Here is a 24862-nt window from a genome sequence, read left to right as displayed (position 1 = left end):
TCAGCTCGCAGGCCCCATACCGGCACCTTAACACAGATTCCAAACCTTAAGATACTGTGAGTTCTGTTGTTACATCATTTTTTCATAAATCAATGTATGGAAATTGATCATAAACTTGTAATTTTAATCATGTTGTTGTAGTGATCTTGCTGGGAATCATCTAACGGGTGAGATACCGAGGTTACTATACTGGAATGAAGTTTTACAGTACCTGTAAGTTCATTTCCTCTAACCACTAAACTTCACACCATAAGAATTTTTATTCCCCTGCTAATGTATTCTCTCTCTGCAGCGGTTTACGCGGGAATATGTTGACTGGAAATCTGTCTTTTGATATGTGTCAGCTAACCGGTTTGTGGTACTTGTAAGTTGATCACTTGATCTTATACTCGTGTCATCTTTTGAGTTTATTATATAGCTCTTTGTCCGTTCTTGTGTGAAAGTCCGAGTTTTAACTTGTGTTTTTCTATTAAGTGATGCGAGAGGCAATAGTCTAACTGGAACTATACCGGAGAGCATTGGAAATTGCACAAGCTTTCAAATCCTGTATGTGCCTTCTTCTGAGTACATCAGATGTCCCGCATAGAAATTTTGTGGACTCATTGCCTTTGTTTTTACAGGGACATTTCTTATAATCAGATAACTGGAGAGATTCCTTACAATATCGGTTTTCTACAAGTCGCTACTCTGTGAGTATTGAGACTCTTCAGCCTTAGTTTATAGATGGATGTAAACCTTTGGTTATTAAATTGCGTGTTACTTTTTTTGAAGGTCACTACAAGGAAACAGATTAACGGGAAGAATTCCAGAAGTTATTGGTCTAATGCAGGCTCTTGCTGTTTTGTAAGTTCAGTTCATAAGAAGGAAATGTATAACCAAATTATATAATCCACAATTTGGCTCATCTAACCTAGTATATAACCTGTTCAAATTCCCAGGGATTTGAGTGACAATGAGCTAGTCGGTCCTATCCCACCGATACTTGGCAATCTCTCATTCACGGGGAAGCTGTGAGTCTACTATTTATAAATCACAGTATGTTCAGCTCTTGGCATATATAGTTACATGTTTTTGTTGGAATAGGTATCTTCATGGCAACAAACTTACTGGTCCCATCCCATCTGAGCTTGGGAACATGTCACGTCTCAGCTATTTGTACGCATGTTTTAAACTTCACATCTGTTTTACATAGCATTTGCATTACAAATACTTATCTTTTTCCGATTCCGCAGGCAACTAAATGACAACAAACTTGTAGGAACTATCCCACCTGAGCTTGGGAAGCTTGAGCAATTGTTTGAACTGTGAGTTTTTTTTTTTTTACTTTTTCTGTTAACTGTTTACTTCATTTTTGGAACGTTACATTTAATCCTGTTGTTTTTTTGGGGTCGAATGATCAATCTTTCAACACTAAAGGAATCTTGCCAACAACCGTTTGGTAGGGCCGATACCATCTAACATCAGTTCATGTGCAGCCTTGAATCAATTGTAAGCTTAGAGATGAATCTTTCTGAATATATGCCTTGCTCTTCTTATTCACAAACCTTTATTCTGCTTTCCTTTGCTTTCAGCAATGTGCATGGGAACCTTTTGAGTGGATCTATACCATTGGCGCTCCGCAATCTTAGGAGCTTGACTTATCTGTGAGCTTCATTAAATACAATGCAGTAACATAGGATCTCTCTATACGCTTTACTGACTTCTAAATCTTGTTAATGCAGAAATCTTTCATCAAACAATTTCAAGGGCAAAATACCAACTGAGCTTGGACATATAATCAATCTTGACAAACTGTATGTCTTCTCAACTTCGTTACATCCTTTGGTTGTATCAGATTTGTATCGACTAATTATACTTTCTTATTCCCAGAGACCTGTCTGGTAATAATTTCTCAGGGTCTATACCATTAACGCTTGGTGATCTAGAACACCTTCTCATATTGTAAGTCTTCAACCTCTCAAGTTGCAAACTTGTAAGGTTTGTTTTCGCGTTAAAGTTCTTGGTTTTTACTAACTTCCGAACTTCGCTTGATTGAACAGAAATCTCAGCCGAAACCATCTCAATGCACAATTGCCTGCAGAGTTTGGGAACCTTCGAAGCATTCAAATGATGTAAGGCTTGCTTCCTTTGATTATATCAAAATTCATAACCATCTTTTTTACCTGACTTCTCTGTATTTCCTGCAGTGATGTATCATTCAATCTGCTCTCCGGAGTTATTCCCACTGAACTTGGCCAGTTGCAGGATTTAAACTCTTTGTAAGTTTTTCACATGATCTCTATCTTTTGCGCTGTATACAGAAAAAGCAATGTAGATCGTTGTGAATTTGTGCAGAATATTGAATAACAACAAGCTTCATGGGAAAATTCCGGACCAGCTTACAAATTGCTCCACTCTTATCAATCTGTAAGTTCTCTTGTTAGAGATGTTCACTGCCTGATATTCTTTTAAAGATTTGATTATCCAACGTTTCTTATTCTCTCTTTTAAAACGTTTTTAGGAATGTTTCCTTCAACAATCTCTCCGGGACAGTACCATCAATGAAAAACTTCTCACGTTTTGCTCCAGCCAGGTATGAAGCTACTCTCATTAGGATGTCATTACGATCAATAAGCATAATCTTTTGATGTAAAATTGATTCTTTTTCTTTGTATAGCTTCATCGGAAATCCATATCTTTGTGGAAATTGGGTTGGATCTATTTGTGGTCCTTCTCTGCCTAAATTACCAGGTATCTACTAGAATTTTTCCCTAAGAATCGTCTTCAATATATGCTTTTTCTCGTTTGTTTGGACTTACTCGGCTTTCTTTTCTTGGTCTTTGCAGGATTCTCCAAAGCTGTTGTAATCTGTATTGTTCTCGGGTTCATCACTCTCCTATGTATGATAATAATCGTGGTTTACAAATCCAAGCAGCAGAAGAAACCCCTAAAAGGCTCCTCAAAACAAGCCGAAGGTAGTGAGATGATGGCTTCATAGTTTTTCTTAACCAATCTTTCTCTTCATTAGATGTTTATATGTCTCTAATCTGATCCATTCAGGCTCAACCAAGCTTGTAATTCTCCATATGGACTTGGCGATTCACACATTCGATGATATAATGAGAGTAACCGAGAATTTTAGTGAAAAGTTCATAATTGGATACGGTGCTTCTAGCACGGTCTACAAATGCACTTTGAAAACTTCCCGACCTATTGCCATCAAGCGACTCTACAATCAGTATCCACATAACTTGCGTGAGTTTGAGACAGAACTCGAAACCATAGGGAGCATTAGGCACAGAAATATAGTCAGCTTGCATGGATACGCCTTGTCTTCTATTGGAAACCTTCTTTTCTATGATTACATGGAAAATGGATCTCTTTGGGACCTTCTTCATGGTAAGTTCAAAAAAGTCTTTTGGTTCAATTGCTGGAAGAAGGATTGGCACATGAGATGTAATAAAAGTTATAACTTGTTCTTTTTGAAGTAGGGCCATTGAAGAAAGTGAAGCTTGACTGGGAGACAAGGTTGAAGATAGCGGTTGGAGCTGCACAAGGACTCGCCTATCTTCACCATGACTGTACTCCTCGGATAATTCATCGCGACATCAAGTCATCAAATATACTTCTTGATGAGAATTTTGAAGCGCATTTATCAGACTTTGGGATTGCTAAGAGCATACCAACGAGCAAAACTCATGCTTCAACCTATGTTTTGGGGACAATTGGCTATATAGACCCAGAGTATGCTCGTACTTCTCGTCTCAATGAGAAATCTGATATCTACAGCTTCGGAATTGTTCTTCTTGAGCTTCTTACTGGGAAGAAAGCAGTGGATAACGAAGCTAACTTGCATCAAATGGTATATGAGTCATACTCATTGCAACACTTCAATGTATAGATATAGTTTTATATGATCTTGGCCATTGAGTTAAAAAAAAATTGGTTTTTCTTTCGTTGCAGGTATTGTCAAAGGCTGATGATAATACGATTATGGAAACGGTTGATCCAGAGGTTACTGTGACTTGTATGGACTTGGGACATCTAAGGAAGACATTTAAGCTAGCTCTTTTATGCACAAAGCGAAACCCATTAGAGAGACCCACAATGCTTGAAGTTTCTAGGGTTCTGCTCTCTCTTCTTCCATCTCTGCAAGCAGGGAAGAAGCTGCCTTCTCTTGATCCATCAAAAAAGCCTACGGAATATGAAGATAAGGACCAGCAAAAGCAGAAGCAAGAGAAGGGTGAAGTTAGGAATCATGAGGAAGAAGGATCACAATGGTTTGTTCAGTTCCGTGAAGTTATCTCCAAAAATAGCTTATAAGATTTCAGTTTTAAAGAGCTTTTCCAGGGTTTTTGCTGGCCTTCTTGTATTCCAAGGAAGATGGCGTTGCTGATTGGAAAGTTAAGGATGGTTTAAGTGAAATTTAATGTAGTACAAGGGGCATTTTGGCCAGGGAAAAAGAAGTTAATGTTTGTGGTAGGGAAACATTTAAGACAAGAACAAAGGTTATATGATAAAGGGATATGTGAAGTTAATGTTTGTTTTCTCCCAAGAACACGTTCACGAGTTAGTTAAAGGCTTTAGTCTTCTGATTTAATGGCTTACATATGACCCCATAACAAAAATTCATGAAATCAATTTTCTATGCATATATCTAAACAAGTATACACGCTTGTATATATATACTATATATAGACTTAGGATGGCGTGTGTATAAACATGATAAGAACAATCTTCAAGGTGAAGCTTAAGCAATGATCAGGCTCCCTGCAACTTCCTGTGAATCGAATTTCCGGCATAAATCCAGGCTCCTGTTCAAATTATATCATCAATGGTATCTGATATCTATTATGGCCTGTTTTTTTTGGAACTATTGGAGCTTTGAACAGATTTAGAGTAGATTGCTTTTTAGTTACCAGTTAATATCTGTCCTGCAGGAGGTCTGAGTTCCATATTGGAAGCTACTTGCTTCACCGAGCTCTTCTTTGCTTGAACTCTGTCAAGAAAATGAAGATTCTAAAGTTGTATACAATGGGACTTTTTTCATGAGTTTTTAGAGAAAGCTGCATTACTTATTACCTTTGAGGCTAGAGGGCAAATATGAGATTCATACACTTGGCAATTTATCTTTCTGCTGTGATTTCCTTTGACTACCCTATCCTTTGAGGAATCAATGGGTTTTAGCCTGCAGAGAATGTGCGTGAGAACGTTTTTGGGAAAGTCAACTCTAGCAGCTAAACTAGATTATACAAGGAAGGTAGTTTTATGGAGTTTCAAAGCTATGCACTAACGTTCTGGAGTTAGTAGCATCATTCTCTTGTATGGCTCCAATTTTAGCCTGCAATGTGAGACATCAATTAACTAATGTGTGAACTTTAGAAATTGGAAAAGAGAACGTTTGAAAGATGGCTTTACATGTTGGATTCGAGACTTACATTTGAAGAGCGTTCCTTTGCTCTCAGTGATGTTCTTAAGCGAAACGCCTAACGGAGAAAACTCTGTTAATTCATGTGGGAGGATAAAAACTTTCGACTTGTAGATGTCGGAAGATTAGTTATACCTGAAGATCTTGAGACCGTGTAGTATTACTTTTAGGCAAAGGTGTTGAAGAAGGTTCAAGATTAATCTGCAAAGGAATCCAAAACATTAGTTTTTGTCTCAAGAAACTAAGATTGAAAGACAAAAGGGAGTAAGTACATTTTTGTTCGTAGTGTTTCTTTTAGATGAACTAATTCTTGATTTCGCATTCTGTTCGGTTCCTGAGTTGAACTTAGACCTGAAACTCATTAGAGAAAAAGCGTAACAAAAAACATCAAAACATGTTATAAGGAAAGCCAAAAACACTGCATTGTTGACAAAAACAGACATTTGGAATACCTGTGTCTTTCAGATCTTTCTGCAGTTCGGAGATTCGGTTCCTTTGGAACAGTGAGTTTAGATCTTCTGTTGGGTTTAACTTGAGCCACCTGGATACATTAACAAACTCACTGAAATCATCAGCGTAAGAATCTCTAGTATTGCCAAATTCAAAACCCACACACCTTAGCTTCAAGTTTTTGCCTTTTGGTGTCTTGGCTTTGCATCTTAGAGACTAAGATCGGAGATAAGTTGTTATCAGAAAACCTGCCTAATGATCTCTGACATCTGAAACATCAAAAAACAACATTTGTTGAATCCCAAAAAAAATAAAAATTGACAAATGGCTTCCTCGTTGTTACCTTGTCAAAAGTTGAACAGAGTAAATGTCAAGTGGTTTGTTCTGCCTTGCAAGCAAAGAAGCCGTAGGTCTTGTCAGAGTTGAGCTACTTTGTCTGGTTTTTGATTTAGGTTTTGTCTTGGAGACATCTTTTACCGTTTGGTTATAATATATGAACCCTGAACAACAATAGAAACTGAGGTCTCAGAAAATGCAGAAACCAAGATTTCGGTTTTCATCAAGAGGAAATCATCGTTACCGTTGTATTTATCTTTTCGATTCAGACCGGTATCCAAGGACTCGGTGACGGGTTTTGAGATCTCGACAGGCTTAGATTCTGAGCTGGTGCTTGTTATTTTCTCAAGTGGCTCAAATTTCCAATTGTACTTTGGGCTAAAGGCTGAGATAAACAGACAAACAAAAGCATAAAGTATTTTACGGAATTGAAGAGAAACAAAAAAGGCAAATCTTGCCTAAAATTACAGGAATTTGATAAGGAATTTAGGAATTTCGTGTTGTCTTACGAGAAGGAGGATAGTTTCCAGCTGATTCGAACCAGATTTCGATTTCTTGTGTCTCTGAATCAAGCTCTGGCCTAGAGAAATCGTAGAACCTAGGTGCATCGAATTCGAAATCAATGTCGAATTCCTCCAATAAAAACTCTTCTCCAGATAAACCCGTTGATGATTCCGGAACCATTGTTAAGCCGGAAAAATCTTAGAGAATTCCGATGACGGAATCGAGTGGGAGAGTTTCGCATTCAATCGAATTAAGAACGAATCGGAGATATATTTCTTCTCCCTTCTCTCTCTCTCTCCCTCCTCCTCGATTCAATTTCCAGGAGAAAATTTTCTCCAGAAAATTAGGAGAGAGGGAGAAAGAGGTTGGAGATGGAGAAGACGAGGGAAAAGAGAGACAGAGAGGAGGTAACGGCCCCAACTCACTTGGCGCGGATATGAAACGACGGTGATCATTGCGTTTTTGTACAGCTCACCATTGTTTTTGTATTTCCAATTTGTTTCGTTAGTTTTGGAATTACACAACATAGACCCAAAACTTTAATAGTTAACTCTACACACCCATGGTTCATGACACTATTCAATTTTTTTTTACTTCTTTTGGTAACAACTTTTTTTTTCCGACTTCTTTTGGTAACACAACTTATTCACCTGAATTTTGCTCCAAAAAAATGTGCTGAAATTATTCCTTGGATTCTTGAGTTTGGGCAAAGAATTTTTCATTACTCCACTGTAATGTTGTTGAACTTTAAATAAATAAATGAGAGAAAAAATCGTCATTAAGAAGAATCTATGCACATTTCCGTAAAAAAAGTAGGTACGAATGAAAAAAAAAGTTAAAAATCTATAATTTTAATTAAGGACGAAAATTTATCAGAGGAAAATATACGAAAGAAGCGTTCACCCAACGGTACTTCTTTTTTTTTTTCTTTTTCTCACCTGTAATGTTTTAACTAATATTTTTGATTGTTGCTTCCTAATTTCTATCCGAAATTTTTCTATAGGCAAAAACAACGGCTGTGTCGTTCAATCCTGGTTAAGTCTTCCATTTTCCTGGGAAATTCTATAGAGAGGAAATTACAAATTTAAAGGTTTTCCGTTTAAACATTAAAATGATTCTTGCCCTAAAATTCTCAAATTCATGTGTTTTCTAAATATTGAATGTTTCAGCATTTGAGAAAATCTAGGGAAGATTTTTTTCATTCTTTCTTTGACCTATTGAAAAGAAAGTGGCAAGAGGGAGAAATTTGAATGTATTTGTTTGTAAATAGTTTTGCAGAGTTTGGAGATAATAATGTCCAAAACTCAAATCGAATCAATTTGTGCATCTCTTCTGCAAGAACTTGAGGTTTGTGGGATTGCTTCAACTCCAAGAAAATGGTTTTTATTTTATATTATACATTTTCCTGTGATTCTGTTCTAAAATCATGACGCACAGATTATATGGGACGAGGTTGGAGAAACTAAAACCGAAAGAGAGAAGATTTTGATTGAAATCGAAGACGAATGCAAAGAAGCCTACAGTCGAAAAATAGAAAACGTAAAAGAAGAGAGGACTCGGTTAAAACAAGAGATTGCTGATTCAGAGGCAAGAGTTATTGCTATATCTTCTGCAATGGAAGAACCACCGATTCTTGGCAGACAACATCAGTCTGATCATAGTCGGAGAAGCTTGAAAGAAGAGTTAGTAAAGATTCTTCAGAAACTTAAGGATATGGAAAAGAGAAAATCAGAGAGGAAGAATCAGTTTATACAAGTAATTGAGAATATGAGATGTGTAAAAGATGAGATTAATGGAGAATCTGATGAGAGTTGTTCATCTGATTTTTCGATTGATGAATCCGATTTATCTCTTAGAAAGCTTGAAGAGTTACACAGAGACCTTTACACACTTCAAGAACAGAAGGTTTCCCAAACTTTTCAAATTACTTTTTTACTTTGATTTAATTTCTTGATCAGGAGGATAACATTTTTGTGGTACTTTTGGCTCAGAGAAACCGGATAAAACAGATTCAAGAACATCTAAAATATCTGGAATCGCTTTGTTCAGTTCTCGGTTTGAATTTTCGAGAAACTGCTACCAAGATTCACCCAAGTTTAGTAGAATCTGAAGGGTCAAGAAGTATAAGTAATGAAACACTTAACAAGTTGGCTTCATCAGTAAACCAATGGCATGAGACAAAGATACAGAGGATGCAAGAAGTCAGTTAAAGTTTCCAAAAAATTTTAGTATCTTACGACTTTGCTCTTTGTTCTTATCTATATATAAAGCCATCCTTTATTGAAATTACAGCTTCAAGATCTTGCGACGACAATGCTTGAGTTTTGGAGTTTAATGGATACACCAGCAGAAGAACAACAAAAGTTCATGAATGTTTCATGTAATATAGCTGCTACTGTTTCTGAAATAACCAAACCCGATAGTCTTTCCCTAGATTTGCTTGAAGAGGTACCCTCACTTGATTTTCTAATATATCTTTTCTGAGAATTTTTTTTGTTTTTTTTCCTGCTGATTGATTGTTTAATGCTTAAAAGGTTAAAGCCGAGATATGTCGGTTAGAGGAGTTGAAATGGAGTAAAATGAAAGAACTTGTTTTAAAGAAGAGGTCAGAACTTGAAGAGATATGCAAAAGAACACACATTGTTCTTGAAGAACAAGATCTCGCGGTGGAGAATGTAATCAAAGCCATTGAATCAGGAGATGTGAACCCTGAAACTATACTAGAACAGATCGAGTATCGAGCTGGGAAAGTGAAAGAGGAAGCTTTAAGCAGAAAAGATATTCTTGAAAAAGCTGAGAAATGGTTGAATGCTTGTGAGGAAGAGAATTGGCTTGAAGAGTATAATCAGGTTTGTCTCTCTCTCTTTTTTTTTTAATAAAAATATATTCTTTTACAATTTTGTGGTTATGGATTTTATGATTTGTATAGGATGAAAACCGATACAACGCTGGAAAAGGATCTCATTTAATCCTCAAACGAGCAGAGAAAGCGCGAGCACTTGTTAATAAACTTCCAGGTTTCATATAGATGATCCAAAGAAAGTTTTCAGATTGTTTTAGTTATCTTTGTGAAGCTTTATCTAACTGAAAATCTTTTTTATTATTCTTAGCTATGGTTGAAGCATTAGTTTCCAAGATTAAAATTTGGGAATCAGAGAAAGAAGCTGAATTTCTATTTGATGGTGTATGATATATCTTCTACCCTCAAACAAGATCATCTCCTCTTCTCTTTTCTCCTTACGTATTTCATTGATATTTTAATCCGATTTTCTTCTTTTTTAGAATCGTCTACTTTCGATGCTCGAAGAGTATACAGAACTCAGAGAAGAGAGAGAACAAGAACGTCGTAGGAAAAGGGTGTTTAGCTACAACTCTTTTACATCAATCTTATACCAAGAATCACCAAAAATAACAATGCTTGTTGGATTTTGTTGGTTTTAGGACCTGAAGAAACTTCAAGGACAAGTGACATCAGAGCAAGAGAAAGGAACTCCTACGAGGCCTCAAAGCGCGAAAAAGAGTCTTAAAGTATCGACTAACAAGAGATTTGCATCATCATCACCTCAAACTCCTCGAACTGATTCGCCTCACTCAGCAAAATCTATCACTCCACAATCACGCCATGGCTGAAAGATAGAGCAGAGACTAAAAAAACAGTCTTTTTTAGTTTACCTTTATCAATTGGTAATTAATTGCTCCGTCTTTTACAGACAATGATTCCTTAGCAGTAATGTTCTTCTTTCAGTGGAATTTATTTGGGCTTGCAGGACATGAAGATGACGATTTCCAGTGAGCCATAGGAACAAGAGATCATTTCGACCAAAAAAGGAAGAAAGTAGAGATCATAGAGAAACTAACTGACCAATGTGTTAAACGAAATTTTCAAATAATGAACACCTGCTAATTCAATAAGAGGATCTTACAGATAAAGGAATCTGAATGATTATTGGATCATTTGTATTCTGTCAAACTCATCAGATCCAAGTGTGTACATACAGTGATTGTTTTTGCGGAAAGAATAGTTTGACTTTGACCGACCAATGTACTTGCTACCTACAATGTCCAAAATTTTCCAATGATCTTTTTAAGTTTTGATCTCCTCATGATCTCTTCTAAAACTAAAAATACTTTAAGTTGATTTTGTAATTAAGTTCAATTTCTTAAATGTGACGCGTTGTTCAACTTATTACAAATGCATGTGTAAAATATAAATAGAAGCTTATCTTGAAAATTAATTTGGTCTTAGTAGATTTTCAAAGCGATTTTCTTTGGTCAACCTTACTTCAAAAGTAATTAACTTGAAAAAGACAAAGGAGATTTGTCAGAAGTTGGTATTCTTTTTTTTTTCATTGTTTCTTTTCTTTTTAACATTTTCCTTTAAAAATATCGTTTGTTTAATTAGATATATTAAATTTCCAAGACGGACGTGGATCTTTCCCTAAACCAAAATCAATACTTTGATTTTTGTAATTATTATATCGATTTTAAACTAATTAAATCCTTAATATTCGTATTAAATAATACAACTGTCTACATGATATTTTTTGTATATATTATTTCTTTTTCCTGACATTTTCCATTTTATTTATTTAGGTTCCTCTTTTTCTTTGCAAAAACCCTAAATTCAGTCGTCAAAGAGAGAAATTATATTCTTTCTCTTGTGAAAAAATTGGGGATATTGCATGTAATTTTTGGGGGATTATTACTTGCTAATTTCCGGTGAGATTGAGGTTAATCTCCATTGAAAGAGTTCTTGCATTTCTCTGCTACAGTGTTGGTTTCAGCTCCAGAATTGTTGAAAAGTAAGAAACCAAATCTAAAAACTGTAAACCAAAATTTTCAGCTTTGATCTTTGATATTTTCGAGCTATTTCATCTCCCTCTGTCTCTATTCCAACTGGTAGTCTCTTTTATTTTGTTCTTAGTTAATCTGTTCTGTTCAACCAAAAAAAAAAAAGAAACTTTTGCTTCTTCTCATCTTCTTCCTCCTCTCTGTAACTTTCTTTCTCTTCATCTTAAAAAAAAATCAAATTAGTTTCTTCTAAAAGCTCAATTTTTGGTGAATACAGGGCAGAATTCTCCTGCTATTTTTGCGAATTTGTGGTCATTAAAAATGGAGGAGAAAAGTGGAATTAGTACAAGTGGAGTCATGACAGTTAAGGGAGATGAAGCTTTAGCTTCAAGAACAGAGTTTCAACAAAACTCTGGCTTTCTTCAATTCGCGGGACCCAAGACGGTGGTGCCCCCTCCTCCGCCTCCTCCGCCTCCAGCTCCAACCACCGTGATTCCTGGCTCAACCGCCACCGCGCCGCCGCCGTTGATCTCCAGCTCAGGGTCAGATCCGACGAAGAAGAAGAGAGGAAGGCCGAGGAAGTACGCTCCAGATGGAAGTCTAAATCCTAGGGCTTTGAAACCAACTCTCTCTCCAACTCCAATCTCATCTTCGATTCCACTATCTGGAGATTATCATCATTCTACTTGGAAACGTGGAAAAGCTCACCAGCAGCAGCAACCTCTTGATTTCGTCAAGAAAACTCATAAATTTGAGTATGAAAGCAGCCCAGGTAAATTTGCAAATCTCTTTTGTGGTTTAGAAACTGTTGCATCGGTATCAGTGAGATTGATCTGATCGGATCAGATCTGGGTTTTGGGTTATCTGTTGATGTGATTTTATGTGGATTTTTGAGATGTTGGCAAGTGGGACCAAGCATAACTGGATTGTGCTGCTGGGTACCCTTTTGTCTGAAGAAGCTACAAACAGACCAGTTAGAGACAGAGAAACAGAATCTGATGATGCTGACCGAACAAAACTGAAATAAAAAGGAGATTTTTTTTTTTTTAATCAAAGAGAGAATAATCTCTGTCTCTTCCTTTTTAACCTTAGAAGATAAGAGTATCCAGTAGTTGTGTTGATTGTTAATTTGTTAGCGCAGATTTCTCATTAGCTGGTTAATCTGTTTTAGTTACTGTGTAATTCTGGTGAATAAAAGGGACTTAAGTGTTCTTGAAAGATTAGATCCTCCTAAAGGTGCCGCCTTTTCATCGCCTTAAACACTGATTTGTTATGGATGATCAAGTTAGAAATTTTATTAATTACCTGATTGGTCAAAGTCAATTTCATCAACTTTTGTTTTATCTCTTACAGCTCCTCCTCCTCCTGGGCTCTCATACTATGTGGGTGCAAATTTTACAACTCATCAGTTTACTGTCAATGCCGGTGAGGTAATAAACTCCCCAAACATTATTATTATTATTTGTTTTTTTTTGGGGACGTTCTTGTAGCTGAAAGTTTGAAACGTTGTTATTGGATTTTGTCTGTCATTGTTTTTTGCTTCATCAGGATGTAACGATGAAGGTTATGCCGTACGCGCAAGGATCTAGAGCTATCTGCATTCTTTCTGCAACTGGTTCGATCTCTAATGTCACACTTCGTCAACCTACCACTTCAGGCGGCACTCTTACATATGAGGTAACCAAAAATTAAACATATTGAAATGCTCTGAGATAGATATTTCGTGGTTGTTAAATGGGTTTCTTGCATATTTTGTCCTTGTTGTTAGGGTCGATTTGAGATACTATCACTATCGGGCTCCTTTATGCCTACTGAAAACGGAGGAACAAAAGGTCGGTCCGGTGGTATGAGCATTTCTTTAGCTGGACCTAATGGTAAAATCATCGGTGGTGGTCTTGCCGGTATGCTTATAGCAGCCGCTCCTGTCCAGGTGAGTCAATTTACTTAAAAAGCAAAAAGAAGACATTTTTACATTTTCAGAGTCTAGAAAAGTCTGGATTTTTTTAGCAGAAATTCTCTGAAAAGTCTTATAATTTTTGTTACAGGTGGTAATGGGAAGTTTCATTGTGATGCATCAAGCAGAACACAATCAGAAGAAGAAACCTCGAATCATCGAGGCTTGTGCTCCACCACCACCACTACCGCAACTACAACCTCCTAGTTTCACCATAACCACCGTGAATTCTAATTCTCCGGCGGTGGCCACAGCAGAGGAACCGAAACAACAACCCTACGGTGGTAGTGTAGGCATGAGACCGATGACTCAAATGCCTTCTTCTTTCCATAATGACATTTCAGCTATGAACAATTTCACAACGACCTATCACGGATACGCGAATGCGAACACAGCAGGTACTAACAAAGACGAAGATGACTATGACGATGGTGGCGATGATGATTCTGGTGATACTCGGAGCCTATCTACTAGTGGTTGAGCAATCCTCGGATCATCAAGGTCGGAAAGTTTTCTTGTGTAGGAAGGAAGGGACCTTAACTGGCCAAAAAGGATTCAGCTTTTCTTTTCTTTGTCTTTTTAGAGGGGTTTTTAAGTTGTGAGTTTATTTTTTTGGGTGTGTTTTTTTTCTAGGATATTTGTTTTTCTGATCGGTGTAGATTAATTATGTCGAAATCATCTATTAAAAGATGTTTTATGGTTGAGGTTATTGAAATTTAATTTTTTTACGAAGAAGACTTTTGTGATATGACTCGTATTTGTACAAAATCATCTTAGAAGTTTCTGAATTGTTGATATAAATTATGTAACTAAATTCAAAATCAATGATATGCGGTTTGAGGATGAGTATGAAATTGCATATGTGATGCTTAATTATCGCACTAAGACATCTTTTTGTCATTTGTCTACGTTTCAACTTTTGCTTCAAGTCAAGGTCTTGTCCAATTGCAAGAATCCACATAATTATTTGTTTCAAACATATAAACACTAAAAATCTATAAGAGTTTCAATTGAATTCAAAATTCAGGGTTTAAAGTTCAATATACAAAACAAGTACTTGGTTACATTGTAACAAATAAGAGAATAGAGGGGGCAAAATCATAAATAGAAAAACTGTTCCCTCCTTAAAAATAAAACCGATTCTAAAACCCTTTAGCGCAGTCATTGGTCTTCACCGGTCTCTCTTCACGCAATTGATTCCGATTAAACGGAACCGATTTTCGACTTCCTTGAAAAACAAGGATTCTCGCTCTTTCTCCTATCTTCAGGTTGCTAAAGAATGTTCTCTATTTTTGTATGCTTGATCGGTGGTTAGTTACTATTTTGGCTTTGTTTTCAGAGATTCAACGTTCGATTGATTTGTAACTGGAAATTCAATTCAATAGATATGTATAACCTTAGTAGAATCACTAGATATCTATCCTCTGTTTCACTCAACCCTAGCACGAGAGCGCGTGGGGTTCTGACTGAGAAGGCTTCCATGAATCGAGCATTTTCCGGGAAACCAGGATCTGATGGAGTTGGAGGCGACGATAATGGTTGGGATATCGCAACGGGAGGATCATTCGGTGATACAGTAGGATCTGATTGGGACAATAAATCAATGTGGACGACTGGTTTGACTAAGGAGCATTTCGATGGCGTCTCTGTTGGGCGTCAGAAGAACGCGAATCCTTCGTCTGATAATGCCGCTTCTGATTCAGGCGATGTAATGAGCAGATTGGGTCCAAAAGAAGTCGCAATGGTTAACGAAATGAATGAGTATGATGATTTGATTAAAGAGATTGAGCAAGATAATAGCCATAGCAGAGCTTTTGTTGATGGGATCAAACAGAGAATGATGGAGATGAGTGTGTTGTTGAAGCAAGTCAAGGAACCTGGAGCTAGAGGGTCTTATCTTAAGGACTCTGAGAAGACTGAGATGTACAGATTGCATAAAGAGAATCCTGAGGTGTATACCGTTGAGAGGCTTGCTAAGGATTATAGGATCATGAGGCAGCGTGTTCACGCCATTCTTTTTCTTAAAGAAGATGAAGAAGAAGAAGAGAGAAAGCTTGGTCGTCCCTTGGATGATTCTGTTGAGCGTTTGCTTGATGAGTGCCCTGAGTAAGTGCTTTGATATAGGCCACTTCAGTTTTTTACTTGAGTTTAACTACAAATTACATGGCTGGGTTTTACATGTAGAAATGTTAGTGCTCATGTGTGTTTAGATGGTCGAATAGTTGATTCGTTTTGCCTTTTTCCATATCTTAGAATATTAGGGGTAGTCAGTAGCATTGCTAGTGAAGGTTCATGATACAAACTTGCTGAATATGTGGCTTCTTCTTCCCCAGACCCTCAACTAGTATTTGTAACTCATGCAGGTTCTTCATTTCGCATGACCGAGAATTCCATGTGGCCTCGCTTAAATACAAACCCGACTTCAAGGTCATGCCAGAAGGATGGGATGGTACAATCAAAGATATGGACGAAGTCCATTATGAGATCTCAAAAAAAGAGGATGACATGCTTTACGACGAATTTCTTCGGAGGTTTGAGTTCAACAAAATGAAAGTAAGTCCCTTTGTTTCTTTTTTTGTAAACCATACTACATTTTCGTCTATCGAGACATTTTCCCTTCCATATGTTAATCATCAAGTGCTCTGCTTGAAACCTAGAAAAGAAAAGCTTATTTGTAGATACTTCAAACTTCATGGGGTCTGGTTCTTGGTTGATTAAGATGTCTAAGTGCTGAGAATAGAAGGAAGTTTGTGATACTCTGCTCTAAATTTGGTAGTTTGGGAAATTAACATGGAAAGGCAAAGCTGGAGTTTGTCAGTAATTCTCTTAGGAAGAACCAAAGTAATGATGGCAACGCTGCGTGCTTGTGGGTTGTTTAGATTTGATAAATCCACGCCATTTTTATCGATAGATGATATCAGATCTCCTGCGTGTTTTTGTCTTTGATCATTTCTCCTTGATGATGGTAAAACACTCATCCTCTGTTTTGCTCTTTAAACCAGTGGAGAGGAGAAGTGAAGTGCCACAAGTACAGCAGACGACGTTCATCTGAAGGATGGAAAATCACGGTTGAGAAATTAGGTGCCAAGGGCAAACGTGGATCCGGTGGTGGCTGGAAGTTTGTGAGTCTTCCAGATGGATCGAGCCGGGCTCTCAACGAAGTAGAGAAGATGTATGTTAAGCGTGAAACGCCGCGTCGCCGTCGTAAGATCCTCCCTTAGAACCAGTCCCGGCTCTGACCCATGGCCAGTGGGGCGACCTTCCTGGCTCTACCACCCTTATATTTGTTTCCTGTGCTACTTTGGAGAGTGTCAAAGTTGAAACTACTTTGCTTTTTGTCTGATCTCAAGTTGAATAGTAAGATGGGTAGCTTTAGTTTTCGATTTTCGATCAGTGTCCCAATCTATGAAGTTCGAATAATCTTACCCCAAACACTTTTAGGCCCAAACATTTTATTTAGGCCCAAATATTTAAGAATCATATTCATTAAAATACTTATTTTAATATATTTTTTTTTAAGATTTATATTAAAAAGCTGTGGTGTATTTAGAAAACTAATCTAAAATTATGGGTCTTTTTTTTTACCAGTTTGAGTTTATTTTTGAATTTTACTTTCACGTAATATATAAAAGAAAGTAAATAAATTAAAAAGACAAAGAGCCACCCATAATATTTAAAAACACTAATAAAAGATGATGTCCCCTGGAATGGTCGAAGCAGAATCTGTAGCCTCTCACTGTTCTCTATCGTTGTCTCCTCCTCAATGTTATCCCAATCCCACGTTCGTTTTTCTTTTTGGGTTGTATTAATTATTTTATCCCAATATGGCAATATTTAATTGGTTAGTTGGCTACTGCCCATTTACAAGATTCAAGATTTGTTATATTTTAATATTATATATATATTCCCGTGACTTGATTTTGGTCGATCAGAAAAACTACGTATGAAGACTTTTCTGAGATATGTCGCGACGATATATAACAATTGAGCATTCATGTCTACATCTACTGTTTAAAATATTATTAGGGTAAATCCTCTATAATAATTGTAGTGCATGCATCGAACTCCAATTGTACGCATACATTACGCGTATTTAAACGTTTAACGTTAAATCAACTTTAAAGACTTAAATATTTACTAGGTATTTGAACGTCGGACCAGAAAATAAATGGAATTGGAAGTAATTTTACATATTTGTAAATTGCATTATGCTAAGAAAGATGGCTTTACACATTTGAGACATTTACATAATCTCACCAGCAACTGTACTAAAAAGTCGAATAACATATACTGATATAGAATGGATCTGATCTGACTCGAACAAAAAAACACAGGGTTATATATCGCCAATTGTGTTAGACTTTAGCAAATTCAGGATTGAATTAAAAGTGAATTTGATCAAAATTCAAATATATTTTTTTGGCCATTAAGTTTCTTGGGATTTTGATATTTTCCTTTATTTTTCTGATTGTTCATGATCTAAATTTCCAAATCAACCAATATAAACTGTTTCGAGTTGCACTTGGACCACAGTATTTCACACTAAAGTTAAAATTGAACCGGATCAGAATTTTATTCGGACCTGGACCAGTTTGGTCTGGCCAAATTAACCTCCAATTCCCTTATCTTGATAAGGTATAAAGCAATAATAATGACAGATGCATGAAACTAGTTCAAGTGGAAGAAACATTATACATTGAAATATCTTCATCAAAGAACATGTCTCAATAAACACAAAACTATTCCAACATTTTTTTCTGAATCATATCTATCAGCATGGGACACTATGGCTCTTTGTGCCTTTGGATTCAACGCATCCTTCACGACCTTTTTTGTAACTGCATCTCATTAGTAGCAATCACCAGTTCAATATATCTATTTCAAAGTACTTTTAAAATTCCTTTTATATCAAATATAATTCCACTAACATTCGATTATGAATGGTTGCTACTACGTACAAGACGAATTTTAGCCATTTGATTTAATTATATGATATCATATTATAGAGTACATGTATGTTTCAGCATTATAGTATAGCATTCATTTCCCAGTCTTGGTTAGCACAATGATTAATGCATAATATAGATTAAGTGTGTATGAAGCTTCATGGAAACCCGTACGAGAGAGGACGGTCACTAGATTGTACAATCAAGAACTTAATTTATTAAAAATCAATTAATATAAAGCGTACGTTCTCATTAGTTTTGTAAAATCGAGAATCTAATCTTGTAAGAAAAACTGTAGGCTTGTTGTCAGAACAAACATGGACCCATGTTCTCTATGTCCCTAAGATGTGTATTAATCTCAATTCACTTCTTTGTTTCACTATATTTTGAATTTTTATTTTATATATTTAATCTCATTGAGATCTCCATTGCCCCTGCTGCACTAGACATTACAGCTCATTGATCCTCATAGCTCAAACTCTGTTTTCCTTTCTAGTTAGTGAAAACTAATAATATTTTGTGTAATAAAGCGTTGAAAATTATCTATACATGATATAAAGTTAATATATATATATATATAATATCTTACTGTTTGTGTTCCTAAAGATGCATGTATACATGTTCGAACATCCAGACTAATGATGACTAACATTTAAGCCTTTAAGCCATGATATATCGTTTTTAGAGGGGTTTTGTTTATATTTGTTTAAGTAACAATTTTTTCCATGTAAACACGTGTTTATACTGAATATATATAACGATCATTACCACAAACTAATGCGATTTAAAACATATTTATAACAGCAGAATTTTGAAAATCATTAGTGTTGTTTCCTTTTACTTCACACGTAATGTGCGAGTATATATTTTTTCTAGTTTACAAAAAGAAAATTATATTTTCTACTTATGATAAGAATTGGGATGCAATTTGCTAAAATGGCGATTAATTAACTATTAAATTCCCCTAAGAACAACTCTTGAACATGGTCTAATTTAATTTGAAGATAATAAAGAAAAGGAGCATAACAATGACAGTAGCTGATTAGTCTCTCGACAATGAGACAATCCGCTTTTTTATATATATAAGATATACCATATTGTATAGTGTATGCGCATGTTGAATACTATTACAACTTGACCAAATTTATTTTCTCTTCTCCATCTATTTATATCAAAAAGAAAAGATTCATGAAACTGGACCAGCCTGTTTGAATCTTGTCCCATTCAAAAATCTGCCCATATATATAGAGACAGTCTTCACTCTTAAAACCAAACCATCATCGACCACTTTAAAATTCTAAGCATAAGATTAAGAGAAATCCGATTTTGTATCTAAGATTCTCAATTAATAAGAAAGAAAATGGCGTTTTGGTCTGCTGAGAATGCTACTAAAGCTTATCTTAGTACACTCAAAACGGTAAGAATTTGTTTCTTTTTATATATTAGTATAAATTAATGATAAGATCTGTCTGAGCCAAATTAAAATCGGTTTTTGTTTAAATCAATCGATTCTAAACAGAAAAAAAAAATATTTATCTAGTTTAGTTTTCTTGAATTAGTGTCACATTTTGACATGTATCTATATGGTTTTGCAGGATCAAAGAACAAAAGAACCAAACGTGGCCGAATTCATATCAGCTCTAGCCGCCGGCAATAACGCTAAAAAGATCACCGTAGCTTGCGCCGGAGCTGTAAACGCCGACATACTTGTTGCCCTAATCGCTGCGGCTCATCAAACGCGCGGTCAAGTGGTATGCGTTTTACGTGGCCTCGAAGAACTAATCATATCCAAGAAAATGTTGGAACCATCAGAGATACATCAGATACATTTTGTAATCGGAGAATCTAACAACAACACTCTAATTAATGATCATTTCGGAGAAGCCGATTTCGTTCTCGTCGATTGTAACCTCGAGAACCACCAGGAGATCGTTAGAAAGATTGTTAATCACCATGAAGAAAACGCAAGAAACGGCGGTGGAAGCGGTGTGGCGGTTGTGGTGGGATATAACGCGTTTTCGAGAGGGTCGTGGAGGTTTAACGATGGGAGGAAAACGCAGTTTCTGCCCATAGGAGAAGGATTGCTTTTGACGAGGGTCAACGATAATGGTAATTATAATCAGAAGATGACAATGATAAACAAGAACAATCATCATCACCATCATGAGCATGTGAGGAAGAGTCATTGGGTGGTGAAGGTTGATAAATGCACAGGAGAGGAACATGTGTTTAGGGTTAGGGTTCCACGAGGAGAAGCGATTATTGAAGCTTAATTAATTTAAAACTTCTATATTATTGGGTACTTAAGAGCAAAAACCACCTCTGTGATGGTTCAGACGAGTGAGAGTAGTAAGAAGATTAGTTATTTTGTATGAGTAATTATAAAGAGTTTTGATTGGTATTGGAGTGTTTTGTATGAAGGGTGAAAAAAGTCTTATTATTAATTAAGGACTTTTCTGTAAGTGTGAATATGAATAGATGTATTTCGTTTTTAATTTCTTTTTGATTTTGGATTTTACGTTTGTCTTTTCTTAAGCATATGTAGAACACATTGTGATTCTTCAGTTTTTTTAATGTTTAGGAAATAAAGTATTAAAAAAATGCACATGCACGAGAAGATGGCATCTAAGACTAAAAACAATAAAATTAGAGTATTAATTAAGGTGTATTTACATCTATACAAGAAAATGTATTTGTAAATCTTCAAAAGAGAGAAATAGACGTAGATGTATATGGCCTACTATTGTATCATTAATTCATTATCTTAATGCATGATTTTTATTTGGTCTGATTCTCATTTCATTTGACTACATATATATATATGCTCAAAGCTAAAAAAAAATATTGCAGTACACCTTTCGATATACGATTTAAATCCTTATTATTCTACATTTCATATATAAGTCATGGGTTTAATTTAGGCTTGTACACAAACTAGGAGGCATTTAATCTTTGAATTAGACATCGCTTGAAGAATGCTAGTATTTTTTTTTTAAAAAAGGTTTTGAGCTAGAGAAAGTCACTATTGACGTATGATCTAGAGAAAGTCACGATGATCTGTTCATTAATGTATGCATTGTCAGAATCTGCGAGACAACAAATCAATCACGAACGTCGACGGTCGACCCATAACCTTCCCCTATCCCCATGACCACTCCCATTTCGTCCTTTTCCATTTCTCCCACACCATCACTCTTAAAAGAAAATGACATTTTTTCACTCATATAATCATATTATACTATTTTTATTTTATAAGTTATTTCAATGAAATGGACCACCAGACCAAAGTGTTAAGAAAATTGGGAAGCCCCCATTATAACTAGCTTTTTTTTTGTTAAACGTTTAATGAGATATGGGCTTTTTAACGAAGCCCATTTTATTAAAAGCCCAGTAATGTTCGTCACATCAGTTAACAGAACAATGAATCTTTGAGAAAACAAACCCTAAGAAAAACCCTGCCAGAAATTTCAGTTTTTGAGAACAAACTGTTTCTTTCTTTGTGATCGGAAAACATGGTGGTTGGTCTTAGAGAGTTCACGCTTAGAACCGGAGATGGCTCCGGAAAACCTGTTCTCGACGAAGCTAACGGTGAGGAACTTATGCACGTTCAGCCTTCCGTCGCCGTCGTCCTCGGCAATCGCTCCGTTGAGTCTCCCGGAACTCTCTACATCACCTCCAGGTTAAACATCTCAATTCTATCCTTCACGATTGGACTTCCATAGCTTACGGACATTAATGGTGTTTCGTTTTCGATTTTTTTTGTTGGCCAGGAAGTTGATTTGGCTTAGCGATGTAGACATGGCAAAAGGTTATGCCGTCGATTTCCTATCAGTATCGCTTCACGCGGTTTCTAGAGATCCAGAGGCTTACTCATCTCCTTGTATATATACTCAGGTATTGAACACCTTTTTGGATTTTTGTTTGCACTTGAATTTTTTTGTGAAAGCGAGTTCGGCTCTTGTTGAAATCTCCTTTATAAGATGAAAAAATTCTGGGTTTATTATGTTCTTGTTGTTTTTGATCAGTTCTTAAGCAGAAACTACTTGTCACATATGATTTTCGAGTACTTGTGTCTGTGATTAGTTACAAGTACTATAGTTTCGGACTCGTGTTGGAATTTTGGAAAATGGCTTATACTTTTTGGTTGGATTTGATATGAGTGATAATGCTATATGTTTCTTTAGTGTCCATAAGCGTTGGCTTAGAGCTTTGGTTCGATGTCTGCTTGATGTTTGCACGAGTTGTCTTGCTTTTCCATTTCTTTGTGTTCTCTAATTCTCTTCGTCTAAGTTAATGGCTCTATTTTTGAAGATTGAAGTTGTAGAAGATGAGGATGACGATGAGTCTGATACAGAATCCACCGGAGTTTTGGACTTGTCAAAAATCAGAGAGATGAGGCTTGTTCCTTCAGACTCTAGCCAGTGTGAGTTTATATGTAGCAGTCTTAAGAGCTAAATTTGAATCGGTTATACTGTAATTCCTTGTTTCATTACAAGAGTCTCAGGACGCTAAGTAATTTGTCTTCTCTGTGACAGTAGATACGCTATTTGATATATTCTGCGAGTGTGCTGAGCTCAATCCAGAACCAATTGAAGGTAAGCATAAAGATACAACCTTACTATCATCTCGTTTAATGCAGTTATTTGGTTCACCTGCCATTTACATTTTCGTATCATTGTACCTTTCAGAGGACGAAGAAGAGAGCGGACATAATTGGGTGTTTAGCGCTGATCAGATGGATGTTCGTGGAGGAGGTAATGTCTCCATAAGCTGAGTCCAAACTCGAGTTAACGTTCGTCTTGCATATGGTATGAAGAAAATGTGACATTTTTGTTCTATGTTGTACAGCGGAAGATGGAGAGTGGCAAATATCTCAGAGTCCAACGAGTGTAATTGGTCATTCCAATGGAGATGAAGGTCTCACTCAGCCTATGCTCGAGGTAAATAAAAAATAACATCTGCTTATTATTATTATTCCCCTATTTTGTTTTAAACAAGTGTATTTCATCGACGGTTGTATTCACACTGCAGCTCCAAATCAATGATCAGAGGTTTGACGATGCTGAAGAGATGGTTCATGAAAACGAGGCCAAAGATCACTAATTTCTTCGCAAAATGTACTCCAAAACAAGAGTTGTTTCTTATGATAAACAATGTCGTCTCTTGAAAGGTTATATGTGCTTTGCTAAATATGCTTTAAGATCTGTAATTGAAGTAATCGCACTTGTGAACAAAAAAAAAAAAGCTCTGCCCCTTTTAAGAGGATCCCAAATCATGTTCTCGATCTTGATAAATGCTTATGTTTTCGATCTAGATATAGATGTAAAGTGATTTCTATTTTAAAGGTCTCAAAAAATTGTTATTTATAATTCTCTATCACGATAATGGGCTGTAAGTAATACCTTCTCATTTAAAACTTGAAAACCCAAACTTATATGGGCTTCTGTATTTCTGTTCGGCCTAATCATTTGGAATATTCATACAAAAAAATTAAAGAAAAATGCATTATGATGATTTAGTTTCTGGTTTACTGTATCAAGTATAAACGTTTTGTAATTGAAAAGAAAATATGTATCTTTCTAGAAGTTTGTTTTTTAAAGATATTTCTTTCTAGAAGTTTTTTGTTTAAAGATGTTTCTTTCTAGAAGTTTAACCAAAAATATCTTAAAACCGTGTTTTTTAGTCAACCCTGAAGAAAACAACAAGAAATGCTAATTTTAAATTTAGCTATAAGATTGGGTGATTTTCGTTTCTAGAAATGGGGAAGACATGCATTTGTTGGAAGCACGTTTTTCGATATGGACACTCTCCACATGAATATTCTTTAGAACTACACAAAATTATGAAATATCATTATTCGTTAATTAATTAGGTGTTGAAAGAGAAAAATGACTTTTAAAAACTGAGTCAGAATTATATAAGTTGATCACTATGGAATTAAGGATAACAGTAACTTTCTCCGTATCCAAACATAACTAAACAAAGAAAATTGATTAATACTCATAACCTTAATAACAATTTGGTTTTAATATTATTAACTAATTTTGCTGAATTAAATTTGATATACACCTGGAATAAAAATCAAAATAATTGATAACTTATATAAATATATTTGTATATTTTTAGGATAAATATTTTAATTTATGAGTTTTCATTTGATTAGGTCCAATCCTTTATTTTTAAATTTTAGCTTTTACAATTTAAAGAAGAGTAAAGAAAACAAGTTACCATAAAAACCTATAAAAATATAGATATTAAGGAGCTAGTTTATTTTGTAAAACGGATAAATATATATACAATGTCACGCATTGAGCGAATCACTTCCCGCGAAAACCTCAGTCTTCTCTCTCTCGCAAACCGCTTCTGTGTAACGTTATGGTTTTGATAAAGGATAAATCAACAAAAAGAAATTAGAATGTAAATATGAAAATTCAATTAATCCTCTTGAAAAAACTAAGGTGATTTTCTCTATTG

At 35.7% G+C, this 24862-nt stretch overlaps 7 protein-coding genes across 7 annotated transcripts in view; 6 read left to right on the top strand and 1 right to left on the bottom strand.

Annotated features, from left to right (window-relative positions):
* LOC18013283 (LRR receptor-like serine/threonine-protein kinase ERL1) overlaps positions 1–4521 on the top strand; it is a 6155-nt gene extending 1634 nt beyond the window's left edge. The window contains exons 6-27 of the mRNA XM_006394356.2: positions 12–56; positions 142–213; positions 293–364; positions 475–546; positions 621–689; positions 772–843; positions 939–1010; positions 1084–1155; positions 1233–1304; positions 1417–1488; positions 1572–1643; positions 1722–1793; positions 1870–1941; positions 2040–2111; positions 2187–2258; positions 2335–2406; positions 2501–2572; positions 2657–2730; positions 2826–2954; positions 3040–3378; positions 3471–3841; positions 3943–4521. Of these exons, the coding sequence (XP_006394418.2) occupies positions 12–56; positions 142–213; positions 293–364; positions 475–546; positions 621–689; positions 772–843; positions 939–1010; positions 1084–1155; positions 1233–1304; positions 1417–1488; positions 1572–1643; positions 1722–1793; positions 1870–1941; positions 2040–2111; positions 2187–2258; positions 2335–2406; positions 2501–2572; positions 2657–2730; positions 2826–2954; positions 3040–3378; positions 3471–3841; positions 3943–4302 (2467 nt within the window). The 3' untranslated portion in view covers positions 4303–4521. The remainder of the gene's footprint in view (positions 1–11; positions 57–141; positions 214–292; positions 365–474; positions 547–620; positions 690–771; positions 844–938; positions 1011–1083; positions 1156–1232; positions 1305–1416; positions 1489–1571; positions 1644–1721; positions 1794–1869; positions 1942–2039; positions 2112–2186; positions 2259–2334; positions 2407–2500; positions 2573–2656; positions 2731–2825; positions 2955–3039; positions 3379–3470; positions 3842–3942) is intronic.
* A 208-nt stretch (positions 4522–4729) lies between these two features.
* On the bottom strand, positions 4730–6877 carry LOC18013268. Its single transcript, XM_024151819.1, has 12 exons — positions 6703–6877; positions 6438–6578; positions 6201–6357; positions 6024–6126; positions 5860–5948; positions 5680–5758; positions 5543–5608; positions 5418–5465; positions 5274–5320; positions 5062–5167; positions 4899–4978; positions 4730–4793 (listed from the first exon to the last, which is right to left on the bottom strand). Exons 1-12 carry the CDS (start codon positions 6875–6877, stop codon positions 4730–4732), a joined length of 1155 nt encoding a protein of 384 aa, XP_024007587.1.
* A 1113-nt stretch (positions 6878–7990) lies between these two features.
* LOC18013220 (65-kDa microtubule-associated protein 9) lies at positions 7991–10515 on the top strand. The gene is made up of 10 exons (XM_024151782.1): positions 7991–8044; positions 8135–8602; positions 8689–8898; positions 8990–9145; positions 9232–9546; positions 9627–9714; positions 9808–9881; positions 9980–10054; positions 10139–10381; positions 10465–10515. Exons 1-9 carry the CDS (start codon positions 7991–7993, stop codon positions 10325–10327), a joined length of 1629 nt encoding a protein of 542 aa, XP_024007550.1. The 3' UTR covers positions 10328–10381; positions 10465–10515.
* An 824-nt stretch (positions 10516–11339) lies between these two features.
* On the top strand, positions 11340–14142 carry LOC18013219 (AT-hook motif nuclear-localized protein 6). Its single transcript, XM_006394353.2, has 6 exons — positions 11340–11499; positions 11766–12260; positions 12842–12918; positions 13037–13165; positions 13257–13418; positions 13534–14142. Exons 2-6 carry the CDS (start codon positions 11810–11812, stop codon positions 13921–13923), a joined length of 1209 nt encoding a protein of 402 aa, XP_006394415.1. The 5' UTR covers positions 11340–11499; positions 11766–11809; the 3' UTR covers positions 13924–14142.
* A 687-nt stretch (positions 14143–14829) lies between these two features.
* Positions 14830–16928, top strand: LOC18013218. The gene is made up of 3 exons (XM_006394352.2): positions 14830–15548; positions 15806–15995; positions 16445–16928. Exons 1-3 carry the CDS (start codon positions 14830–14832, stop codon positions 16661–16663), a joined length of 1128 nt encoding a protein of 375 aa, XP_006394414.1. The 3' UTR covers positions 16664–16928.
* Positions 16929–19593: 2665 nt separating this feature from the next.
* On the top strand, positions 19594–20850 carry LOC18012672. The gene is made up of 2 exons (XM_006394351.2): positions 19594–19805; positions 19984–20850. The coding sequence occupies exons 1-2, from the start codon at positions 19749–19751 to the stop codon at positions 20659–20661; spliced, it is 735 nt and encodes a 244-aa protein (XP_006394413.1). The 5' UTR covers positions 19594–19748; the 3' UTR covers positions 20662–20850.
* Positions 20851–21819: 969 nt separating this feature from the next.
* LOC18012641 (chloride conductance regulatory protein ICln) lies at positions 21820–23667 on the top strand. Its single transcript, XM_006394350.2, has 7 exons — positions 21820–22067; positions 22159–22282; positions 22700–22811; positions 22924–22983; positions 23077–23142; positions 23237–23328; positions 23420–23667. Exons 1-7 carry the CDS (start codon positions 21901–21903, stop codon positions 23489–23491), a joined length of 693 nt encoding a protein of 230 aa, XP_006394412.1. The 5' UTR covers positions 21820–21900; the 3' UTR covers positions 23492–23667.
* The last annotated feature ends 1195 nt before the right edge of the window (positions 23668–24862 follow it).

Source organism: Eutrema salsugineum, unplaced genomic scaffold (genome assembly GCF_000478725.1).
Source record: "Eutrema salsugineum unplaced genomic scaffold, Eutsalg1_0 scaffold_6, whole genome shotgun sequence".
In the NCBI taxonomy this organism is placed as follows: Eukaryota; Viridiplantae; Streptophyta; class Magnoliopsida; order Brassicales; family Brassicaceae; genus Eutrema; species Eutrema salsugineum.
This window is presented reverse-complemented; position numbering and strand designations above follow the sequence as displayed.